This window comes from Dendroctonus ponderosae, unplaced genomic scaffold (genome assembly GCF_020466585.1).
Source record: "Dendroctonus ponderosae isolate FM_Combo_2020 unplaced genomic scaffold, Dpon_F_20191213v2 Dpon_F_20191213_1, whole genome shotgun sequence".
In the NCBI taxonomy this organism is placed as follows: domain Eukaryota; kingdom Metazoa; phylum Arthropoda; class Insecta; order Coleoptera; family Curculionidae; genus Dendroctonus; species Dendroctonus ponderosae.
This window is the reverse complement of record NW_026017110.1, coordinates 22,036,941-22,049,437: the sequence shown is the minus strand read 5'-3', so window position 1 is coordinate 22,049,437 and position 12,497 is coordinate 22,036,941. Positions and strand designations below refer to the sequence as shown.

General features: G+C 35.9%; 1 protein-coding gene across 6 annotated transcripts in view; it reads right to left on the bottom strand.

Moving 5' to 3' along the window:
* Positions 1-12,497, bottom strand: part of LOC109538211 (homeotic protein antennapedia) — a 100,289-nt gene that overhangs the window by 14,082 nt on the left and 73,710 nt on the right. For 4 of the 6 annotated variants that reach the window (XM_048661849.1, XM_048661864.1, XM_019905353.2 and 1 more), the window contains 2 exons: positions 7,760-8,303; positions 5,189-5,593 (listed from right to left, as the gene is read on the bottom strand). In XM_048661849.1, coding sequence (XP_048517806.1) covers positions 5,189-5,593; positions 7,760-8,078 — 724 coding nt within the window. In that variant the 5' untranslated portion in view covers positions 8,079-8,303. Of the gene's footprint in view, positions 1-5,188; positions 5,594-7,759; positions 8,304-8,835; positions 8,990-12,497 lie in introns of those variants that run through there. The other 2 variants (XM_048661759.1, XM_019905355.2) reach the window with 2 other exon arrangements.

Genomic DNA, 12,497 nt, shown 5'->3' with positions numbered 1-12,497 from the left:
GCACTATCAAAGAGTTGAGCAACAAAATGTTAACAAAGGAACATGAAATGATGTTAATTGCAAAAAAGCGTATTAACACTACGATTCCATTATGGCGGCCGAGCACTGTCGGACCCATATCAAAAACTGGAACCCCAAAATGTAACGTGGTAAAAAATATGCTTTCAGCAGGTGATCTAACCAGAGCGGAATGAAATGCGAGGGTTACAGTCTAAGGGCTCTTTTATATGCGGGCCTTTGGCAGCTGAATAAACGAATATCCCGAAAATGTAAAATGGAAGAAAGACCCTATTATTTCGTAGATTATACAATTGTGTGTCGACGCACAATACACGCTAATATTTCATTGTCGCCCGGCTATTGTGGGAGAGCCGCCAGTGATATCTCTGTTAGGTTTTTGATGGAAATGAAATGTTCACTTGGCGGTCGTTAGTCATTTTTTAGTGTAATGAAATGTTAGATATGGAGTTTTTGTGCCGCTTTCCGAGACGTTGAATAATCACATCGTTACTGAACTTCCATGGCAAAGCTCAAATTAGATTAACCCATTTTCGAACCAGCCCAGCACTATAACTATTAACAACAATAGCCAAAGAAATTTCCAAATCATCAAATGTTGTCTCTTTCATAAAGACACAATGAGACTTTATCATCTCCGGACAATGTAAGTAAGTTTTCCTGACCGATTTCTTCAGTTTTATTTTCATCGTAGAACTCCTGATTAACAGTTTTATAAATTCATATTTGGGGTAGGTATAGTAGGTATTGACGACCCAACTTCTCTTCATTAAATTGTTCAGAAATACTTGTGTTTCTTGCGCGTGACGACAATTCATAAAAATTCGATAAAAAGAAGATGTTTTCCTGTTGGTTGTTAACTTTGAAACCAAAAAAATATTAACAGAATATAAGAATTCTTTAAAAGAACATGGATACACTTTTCCACCTTTTACCAAGTTTCATTGCATTCTCACACATCAGGGAGCTTGTCATTTAAGATACTTTTCCAAGTAAACGTTAATAATTGTGTTAAATGTGCAGGGGCGAGTGCAAAAGCCCGTGTTTGGCCTAAAAATTAAGTTGTAGCCAATCGTCACAAAACTCTTAAATACAACTTGGAAGTCAATGATTATTTTATCCAATGATAAAAGAGCACCCAGAAGCTATAAAATTACGTTTAGCACAGCTATAAAGTAACGATTAAACTAATAGACCCTGAATTTACATCTGTTGGCAACCATAAGCACCGTAATAACAATATAACCGCCACGGTGTATGGACTACTTGTTGAGTTTGAATTTATGAACCGAAAACGGAGCTCGACAATGTTGCCGGATTTTCAGTTAGGAAATCCTGGTTTATAACGGAAGTTTTTCAGATCCATTCCAGATCAGACCAAAAGATCTTTTTACGTTTGAAAATAAATCTTTCATGTACCGGAATTTGATACACTTGAGACTCAGTTGTTGAAACTTTTAAAAAACATTTTTAGAATAGGTTCTCATAATGACAGCAAGGGTTTTGTTTAATTTAATGGAAACTTCGTTCCCAAAGTATAAATAATCTTCAACAATTTTTTTGCATCTCACTGACAAAACTCAGCAGATTATTGTGACGCTTCTTTTGCACCAAAATATTAATTTTTTGCCAAAAGAAATTAGCCCCTTTGTACGCGTAATGATTTTTCAAGAAACACATCCCGCTTCCTTATGCACAGAGATCAAGACAAGGAGTTTAAAAAAAATAATTATTCCTTTCCAAAAAACTGTAAGTCTATAAGTGTGCATTTTCCCCTTGTTTCCAGTTACTACTAGGTGGTTTACCTACTGGTAAACTAGATGCATTTACACAATCAAATTTTCAATGTGTATACAAATTTCTTCCAAACAGAGTTGGAAATAGAAAGAAAACGGTGCTTCTAGTTGAGAACAATTTAGAAACAGTTGGACACATTTTTGAACTATGAAACTAACCATTTCGAGTATTGAAATATCCTATGACTCAGAAAACAATGAAGTGAAATAACATTTAAAATCCTCTTGAATAGTAAAATGGTGAAAAGGCGACAACATCGCAGAGAAAAACCCTACTTCGTGCAAATCCGAGCACTCCCGCCGCCATTAAATAAGCATTTCGGGTGATAAATGGCGACGCGTTGAGATTTGATAGTGCTGTAAATTATTTAACTCTTTTCAAGGGGGTTATTATTAAGTTGTATTATCGAATTAAACGACTTTACGACCTTAGGAGATAAACGACACTTAATTCGACCCAAACAAATCGTCACTGACGTTGCTCATGAATTACCTGGACTTCACTAATTTTCATGACGTACCTACATATACTATTACATGAGCTGTAGAGCTCAATCGGTATTCTCAAACGAGAATTATTGAGTGTATTTAACATGATAAACTGAAAATTGCCACACCAGTTCGATAAGATGTATTTATTCAGCAGCAAATGATCATTTAATTTGAGAGCATAAATCATTTCAACTGGATTTTACCACTACATGTAAGCTGGTATTGAGTGGTATCAATCCTGTATAATTTGTAAACTAATTGTCGATACATTCATGGGTACATAACTGAAGAAGAAACTTAATGGCATTCGTAATAACTACTTTAACTCACAAACCGTGTAATTTACCATTTTGCAGAGCGTTTATCTCGATAATTTTTTTGCCTTTACATCTTCTATTTGAAAAGGAAATTGCACCTAGCTTTTCTTTTGGTATTGATGCTACTGAATGATTTAGTAGATAGATTTACTTCCGGGGTGTGTTGAATTATTTGTTTTCAACTGCCCCTTATTGTAATGTTTATTCGTACTACTTGCACAAATTTGAAGATTAAAAGTAGACATATTTTTCCAAGAAAAACACGCTGAGATTAAGGTTGATGTACTAACTAATGTTAACTATTCACTCTGTGAAGAGCGGAAGTAGTACTTTATCACACGTATGCAGATAACCTGATTAAATATGTAGGGTGTTCCGTAAGCACATGATCAAAAGGTTATTTCGATATTCTTGGGTTCAGAAGAAGACAATCTGTCCTAAATGTTATTCAGCAAGAATACCTAGCTCCTCTGCCATTGATGGTCGAAGTTCTTCAAAGAATATTTTTTAATATGGTGCATATCGACTTTAATGAAACCCGGTGTGAATGCTCCTTTGTAAGTAACACTCATGTTTTGATTAAGAAACCGAGTTCATTCCTTTTTGATTTCAAAATTTTTGCGTGACTTGGAACACAAACTGGCCAAACTTTTTATTGGGTAGATGGAGTTTTTTTCATCATTTTTTTCGAATTGATGCACAAATTCTGGTCTGACATTTGTGTCCTCTTTGTAAAATCTTGTAGCATTAATAGTTTTTGCACAAAAAACATTTCTGTTTTCTTATCAGCTGACAATTTCAGACACACCTTAACAAAACTTGACTAAGGTTTTATAGTATTAGGAAAGCTCTCTTGAGAATTAGATTTGTTCCTACCATTTTTTCCTAAAAACTCGCCTCTTGCAACAATTTGCAAAAATTGCTAAGTTTTGCAGAATATGCGTCCACACATAGAAAGCATAAAATTAATAAATAAAATCACCCAGAACCAAATCTGAGCCTTTTGAAAATTATTTCTAGAGCCAATTAGAAACTATTGTCTAATATGTAGCTGAACTTCATAAAATACAAAAATTTGGGTCAATGTTAAACAGGAATTTAAAATGACAATTAATGGACATCTCTTAAAAGTCTATGCTTATACATGGAAGAGCTTGATAACAAAAAATTAACACATGAAGGAAGACTTTTGCAATATGAATGGACAAGGACATCCACTGGGCGTCTACCATTCAAAGTGGCCATGTCAAAAGCAATAAATTGGGTTTTTTAAGGCAAATGACGCGATTTTGTCAAACTCTCATCAACTTTCCAACTCCCAAAATAAATTGTATCAACGATTCGAAGTCGATCAGTATAAAGATTTGTGACAGTGTTAAAAATGCACGTGATAAAATATTGTTCATTGATCGGGGTAAACGAAAGACGTTATACATATATTATGGTTCCGAAAAAATAATTCTTTGAATAAAAATAAATGTTATTATAACTCTATATCATATTGTTTCTAGTGGCTTTAAGTCTTAATAACAATCTAACCTGGGAAAAAACCACAATCTCCACTTTCCTATTTCTTGGTGTTCCAGCAGATGTAAATACTCAATCACAAACAAAGTACATAATTCGCCGCGTTTTCGGCCACCGAAAATTTCCTTGATAAGAAACACGAAAACACGAGGTATGAATTTATGAAGTATCTACTGCGTCCCAAACCCCAAACTCAAACTGTTGAGTCCTTATAATGCTGAATCCCAAAAAGGAGCTGCGATAGAAGAAAAGCACCAATAAAAATAAATTGTCGCAATATTTCAAGTTCTAAATAGAGTGGTGAAACAGCTGGACACACTTCATTGTCGGCTTCACAGACATTTTCGCCCGCATAGTTAAGTGTCCTGATTTACAACCAAAGAAACCACATTTTGACAGTATGGGTCTGGTGACGTACAAGCAATGTATGTATTGTGCTACTATTTGAACAGCAATTTAATTTACGAATATTTTCAAACCAGATGATAACCATGATTGAGAGTAGCGCAGCCGGAAAGTATTATTTGAATAAAGTTCTCGTACTTAATTGAACTTTTTTTGAGGTTTTGAGGGTCTTATTTTTTTAAACATGTATATTTTTATATAAGGAATTATTTGATTAACGATTTCGTTTTAAAAATTGTCCACCAAAAAGTAGCCAATTCTTAAAGAAATTTCTAGTGGAGCCAAATAAGATTCCACGTGGAGACCCCGCTAGGGGCCATAAATAGAGACATTTGTCTATGCATTAGAACCGAATCAGTTCTGAAAGACAGCCAATAAATTCGAGGTACAAAAGTGTCAGCATCTGATGAGGGAGCTTTTAAGTGACCACCTGTGTATTCAACTGTACCTTGTCAAGGATAAGCGAACACACAAAGGCAAAAAGGTAATTTTTATCAGTAGGAATTTATCTGTAGGAACAGTAGAACAGAAATGGCCTTCGGCAAAGTTGGCTTAAACGGATATTTCGATGTCATGGAACATTCGTTAACGGCAGAATACAGTGTCGAAAAGGACCAGAAAGACACCACTTACCGAATTGACTTCGCATCCACGGATACAATGGACTTGGTATCGCTGATGAAGCGTTATTTTGCGGTTGCGGTCCCTGTTGCTGGGCATGCAACGGGGGCTGTTGATGCGCTGGCTGCTGATGCATATTTGAATTCTGCTGTGCCCCGTACATCATGTGCTGCTGCTGATTGTGTGGTTGATGATGCTGTGGATGCTGTTCCTGCATGTGATGTCCCATGTGAATATTTTGCGAGGCATCCAATGGGGGACTTCCTGCAGAGCCCAGCACTCCATTTTGGGTTACCGCAGCTGCTTGCAACTTACAGCTGGCATAAACAACCGGGGTTTGGTGTCCATTGGGTGCGGTCGCGCCAGCCATGTGACCCATATTAGTGGGGCTGTCTGCTCGGTAACCTGGTACACACTCTAGTTTCAGAAAAAAAAATCTTTTAGCGGGTGTATCCACAAATTTCCTAAGCCTACAAGGCATATACAAGGTGATTCAAACATTGCCAGCATAACTGGAATAACGATTGAGTACCAGAAATGGGCTAATTGCATGGTCTGTTTTTGAATCATTTGGTTTGAATTTTTATCGCCTCTTCTTGATTCCTATTTATTTTCCAATGTTTTTGCTGCTTGGCTGTTGACATTTGAAAAAACATTATTTAATCAAAACCAACACAAAAACTATTTCTTCGGATTCTCCAATATCGATGCTCCGATTACACAAGTTTAATCAATTTTTCGCTTCAATTTTGTAAAAATGAATTTTCTTCAACAAACTGTTCCTTTATTAAAACTACCGTTCAACTTTTGCTGATAACAGTCGTGCCTTATGTGCCAAACCCCTTTATACCCAGCTACCCCAATATTTTTTTACAGACACAATGGGCGTTCTATAAAATTATATCTACAAAAAAAAACAAAAAAAATATGGATCTGCTGTTTCCGTTTGGAAAAAGCTTGCAAAATCAGGAACTCTTCAAATAAATATAAATTAAGGTTTATTCCTGATGGCAAAAACAAAAACTCATTAACTGCACAAATAATTAAAAAAACAAAATTAATCTTCATTTTTTTTCAAACGTATTTTTTTCAAAAAGGCGTTTACTAAAAGATCATCCCATGGGAGTATATTTTTTTGAGCTGAATGGAAAACAAATTTGAATCTCCTTGTATACACAACAATTCATCATGTAAGTTTTTCTGACTGTATTTCTAATTTCGACATAAACAATGTTCCTGGGTTTCAGTCACTTATTTAGAATATAACAATTTATTATTCATTAATTATTATTATATTACTTATAAGAATTAGTCATTAAATAAAAACGTTTCGGTGTTTTTCCACCATCACCATTTTGCCTAAAACAACCTGTTGTTAATACAGGTCTTTGTGTTATTTCTGATAAAGGACCCAAAATCTTAAATTGTTGCTATGAATTATGTATATATATGAACAAAATAATTTAACAACTGGTGGTTTTAGACAAACTGATGATGGTGGAAAACATCGAAACGTTTTCATTTAATGACTAAATTGTGAAATTCTAAGTAAATAACTGAAACCCAGGAACATTGCCTATGTCGAAAATACACAACAATGAATCTTTGAAATTATTTGCGAATGTTCAGCACCCTTAACTTCCTTGGGAAAACCTGAGGCCATCTGGACTGGACTAATCTTATGTAAAAAGCTTAAACCAGTTGATTTTACTAGTAGGTAAGATATAAACAAATCGCTTTTTAAAAAGGGTTAAGTGAGTGTTTTTTCCTGTTATCTAAACTTAGCAGGTTTTCTTAAAACTGTCGAACAAAATATTATTTTCATATACCTACTACCAACCGTTAAGAAATATGCAAAGTAATTAGCAAGAGAACGTTTTTTTTCTTCAGAGGTTTCCAAGAACTGCACACATGCAATTCTTTCTATCAAAGAAGAGAACGAGGAGTAAAAAAATGAGAAAGGCGTATTTCTGAGCTGATTTCATGAGAAAGTTATAATAATCATGGGCTCATAAATGCTTGGTTTCCGATTACGGTGTTAAAGTTTACAAGATTTTATGTTCAGTTCAGAAATGCGTGAACATTTAGACCTTTAACTGCAAAACAAAGGAACTTTAGGCCTTACCTTATTCAAGATTTTAGGACATGCAAACAAAGACGTGTTTAATGTTGGTTAATTGATTGATAAATGGTGAAAGCAAAATATCTGATTAAACCGCAAATTGAGGGTCCTCACGGTTTCCAATTGAATCGATATTATTACTATCCAGTTATAGTGGATTATTCACTGAATTTGCTCTTATGGAAACACGTCGAATTCTTCTACCTAGAAAATTAGCCAAAGTCGCCTGCAATTCATACAATCTTAAGATGAAGAGATGTCAGCCGTTCTTGGGTTGAAAAAAGCCTTGATAGCCTTATTTTTCTTAGGAAGTTTCGGGTAGAACATTACTCATGATATCAAATTCGATAGTGATCATTAGAAGCTAGGATACATTTTCGATACACTTCCAAATTTGCTATGATGTGCAAACGTTTCAGTGACACTAATAATTTCCAAGAAATAATGCTATTTAGCCTTACCTTGGACTCCGTCCATTGCTTGTGCACTGTAATATCCCGCATTCCTAATATCCATTCTATCATATGGTGGGAATCTGGGGTAAGGCATACCTTGAGGTGGTTGACCAGCAGCGGGAGGCCCGCCATAATGATGGGGAGGAATTCCTTGGCGCAACCCCACCACAGACGGATCCCCTGAACATGAAGTTGGATCGGGTTGAATGGCACCCGCACCTTGAGGTACCTGTCCGTAATGATGCTGTTGGTGTTCAGCTGAAACGCCACCTCCGTTTCGCATGTCTGGCATGTAGTTGTTGAAATACGAACTCATGCTATTCATACTTAGTTTGCGCACAGTTGTTTCCACAAATCGGTTGTAATATCTATTGCGGGCACTTGAACCACATGAGAAAGCACAACTTTTCTGCAACTTTCTGAACTCACTTGCACAGAATCAATTCCTCACTAATACAGATAATCCTTCTGATTTGATGGTGATGATGATGACCGAAAACTTGTTCACCACTAGAACTCACAGAACACAAAAAACTGCTTGCAAAAGTTCCTGAAACCAAATAGAAAACCACTTTAATGCACAGTTCCTGTTTCAGGTTGATTATGGAAGGAATGGTCAACATGTTTATGTCATCAACGGTATTTACAAATTACAATATGCAATGCTACCACTGACTGCATTATTAGTTTAATAAGAGCAAATTTAAAGCAATTGCTGAATGCGTTTAAATTCCAGTTGGTGTCAGTAGGACTACAAAACGGCGTTGTGTTCTCGCATGTATGGCAAAATCGGAACTGAGCAAAGTTTTTCAAATTGCTGAAATATATTAATTGGCTACTTTGCAAAACTATTGTCGAAAATGAACAATTGCGTGGACGGCTACAGAGTACTGCAGCACAAAGATAAACCATGACAAAGGGCGCTAACAATAGAACCATAGAAGGGCATGTACCAATTGGGTGTTCAGCTGTGACATTAATATTTCAATCTTTCAATGCTGCTGCATTGTAACTGCACTTTATTTCGGTAACATATGACTACTCTTATTTGAACAGCTTTCGCATTTTCGTGTAAAAATTACCTAGAAAATTGGAATAAATAAGTCCTAAATCCATGTTAATCCAGTTTGTAAACGACTAGTTCTACAACGATTCAGCTTCAAACTAAACGCGCCCGTAAACCCAAACTTGCCATACCGATACCAAAAGTTAACTGTACAAAAATCCGACAACTAACTAACAAAACTCTGACAAAATGAATGACACATGACGCAAAATGGAACTTCATAATTAGGTTTCACGCTTCATATCCAGATGTGTTCGAGGTTTGAACACTTGCTTTTAGTTAGCCATGGTTGTTGTTTCCGAAACCCATGAATTTTTGTCAGATCTTGATCGAGATTAATTGGCATTTTCACGATCTATTGAAATTCTTTTGCCAACTATGAGACTGCTCGGATGCCGAACTGGCATCTGATTAATCGACTTTGAAATAGCTGCACAACGAAATAGGTTTAATCAATGTTGGGTAACTAAAAACTAAAGTCGTTCCATTTAGGACCTTATTTATTGCTCGGCTGTGTCTTCAAGTAAAAGATGTCACAACAATATTTCACGTCTAGATAAATTCCTTTGCTGCTAATCGAACATTACTTATGTAAATGTACACTCAAAATAAGAAACATTCACTCCAACGTGGCAAATTTTAATAAAGTTTAATTATACACACTCAATTTTATTGCAATTGAACATGTATGCTGTTCTAAAAACACAACTTTTAGTAATTCTACTGAAATTGCATGTCGCACTGAGACGAGCATAATTTCATGTAAATTCAGTATAATCAAAATCGATCCAGATGAACGCGTCAGCATAATTAAGATGTTGGGAAGTGAAAATAACTTGCAGAATGAAATTCCGGGCACGTCTTTTGCTATCGCATTCAGGAATCTTTTTTACTCGCGCTATCATGCAAACTCGGAACACGACACTATAATGTGCCCGCATCTTTAACCAACATAAGTAGTCACAAGTGCTTATAAATATGAAAATGTCCATTAGTTTGCAAATCGATATAGAAATTATGCAGTTCAGTGTCGTTCCTGGCTAATTTATGGTTTGCATGGTAGGTTTTATCAAGTGACCACATTTCCTGCAATTACCCCAAACTCTCCAAGATATCACGAATTTGAATCTCGCTGGACTTACTAGTCTTAACTCATAGCGATGTTGTTTCTTCAAATTCTCCTGCCCATACACATATACAGGGTGATTCTAAATTGGCCTCATTCCTTTTAAGGGGTGATAGAGGCTCCCTTGGGGAGTACGAGAAAAATATTGAAAATTTTTAACAAGAAGATATTAACAGTTGAAGATCGAATTTCAACTTTGTTTTTAAGCATTATTTTGAAATGGTTCCATGTTTAATTGGTAGCATATTGGAATAGTTAAGCATTCAAAAAGATAAATTACTATGTTTGCTTCAAATTACGAAAATTTTTGATATCAAAAAAGTTCTCTTCTACAATTTTTTGATGAAAACGCACAGCGGCAATGATGTTTTTTGCCATTAACAGGTAGTTACTGGTGGATAGCCCTTGTCATTCATAACAATAATTTGTCAAACTGTGACTTACTTTGAACTTCCTTTCACGAATTTGCGGATACACGATTAGCTCAGGGGAAATGCTACAGTAAGATAGCAGAACCTGAAAGAACTCACGCCAACAAAGGGCGAGGAGAGTGGTTCCAGGAAGATAGTGGACGATAGATGTTCGGGTTCCAAGCACAGAGGAACACGTAGTGGACATAACCGAATCAGGGCCTTCCAGGGGCACTCAGAGCACAATAACTGACACTTTCCCAAGCACCAAATAAATGCCGAGGGCTACATTCCTACCACGTTTGTACGATACACACAGCACAAGGAGACACAAATGGAGCAGGAGTTAATTAACTGAATACGAAAATTGATAAGAGTGAATAATAAGGAGATTACACAGGCACTAGCTTGTTTGGAGTTAACCATTCAAATGTTTGATGTTGTAGGGTTTATTTATAAACACCCATATTCGAGGTTATGAGAACATGTCGACATTTCGTCAACAAATCTTGCTGAGTTTACCGTTTATCCTTGTCTATCTTATTGTCAGTCTCTATAATTCCATGGTTACCGGAGTTTTGAATAATTACGAAGCCACAGGTATTTGCGCAATGTTAATTAGGCAGATTGCCTTGAAAAACATTGCTGCCGTATTTCTGGTATAGTTTTTTGCAAATTTCTCAGTTTTTAATAACAATTAATTTGTTTTATTATTTTTTCTGTACCCCTATAACAGCGCCAGACAACACCTCCAGAGTAATGACGCCAATTTTGAATCACCCTGCATTATTGTTTTTATTGTCTGGGAAAGTTATGGGTTCCAGAGGATTAGACTAAGCAGTTACTTCCACATGCCCGAAAACAAATTAAAAAAGTTGGTGAAAAATATCCCGGAAGCCTTCTAATCTTTCAGGGAGTCCCTATTGAAAAGGAATGTTTACTTAGGCGTAAGGGAAAGTGATTGCATCGGCTCGCTTTTTGTTCAGTTCTGGACGCCGAGTGATTTGTCAAGCTAAAAGGTTCCGCACTCGCACACACACATGTAATTCGTTAAAGGCAGCCATTGTGACGCCAATGCCACGACTACTTTTTGCCTGGATCACATTTTTTGGGGGTTACATCGGCTGAGATTGGAAACATGTGATTGCAACGTCTTAAATCAATGGATACAAACCGTGGGAACATTAAAAAGACGTGGCCGTTCCTTCTAATCCTCAAACATGTTAAGTACATTTAGCTTGGAAATATATCGCTTAGATAGTGATTTTTCATCACCAAGTCATCACATCAGTGTTATTTTAAGGTAATGAGGGAGCCATAGAGTGAAGTGAAGTTGAGCTTCAGACGATGTTCTGTATTCAAAGTGATATTAACTTTCACAGAACAAAACCGTAGAAATTCGGACTAATCGCAATTTGTGGTCAAACGATTTCCGGTATATGTTCAAATTAACTCACTTTATTCAATTTATTCGCAGGAATTAACGTTTCACTCTTCACACTTTGGTAAATTTCAAATTAACATTAGTAACAACAAATTGCTGGAGGCCGAATACCTAAACTAATGTTGGCGAAAGAATAAAAAAACCCGATATTGGAGTAAATTAAAATAAAATTAAAGTTAAAAAAAACCATATTAATTTTAATTTGAATAAGGCATTATTGTTGCATTTATTGTAAAGCTGTTTCAAGTCCTATTATAAGTCTCCTTTGAAACGGATATTATCAGGTCATATTCCACGTCATCAAGTAACTAGAAAACGATAACAGAAAAGAAAGATAGCAAGGCAAAAGGCAACAGAGTTCCAAATTGAATAGAGATCTCAAATTTTTTGCAACCAAATCCGTAGTAAATCAACAACATGAACATAGAAATAACTACACCTTATAGATTGTGGCCATCATTTATCATAACTGAGGATGATTCTTATAGGTTAGCTACAATTCGAACATTGGGATAAAAATCGCTAGAAGCTATAGACAAAATTGTTATATTTCTGGTCCTCGAATACATAAAAACTTGGTATTGCCAAATTTGGACCTACCTAAACCCATAAAAAAGTTCGAAAACCCAAATCCGTCAATCCTCCGACCATTTTCCATGAACGTGACAACCAAAAACGCAATGAATCCACACACAAGA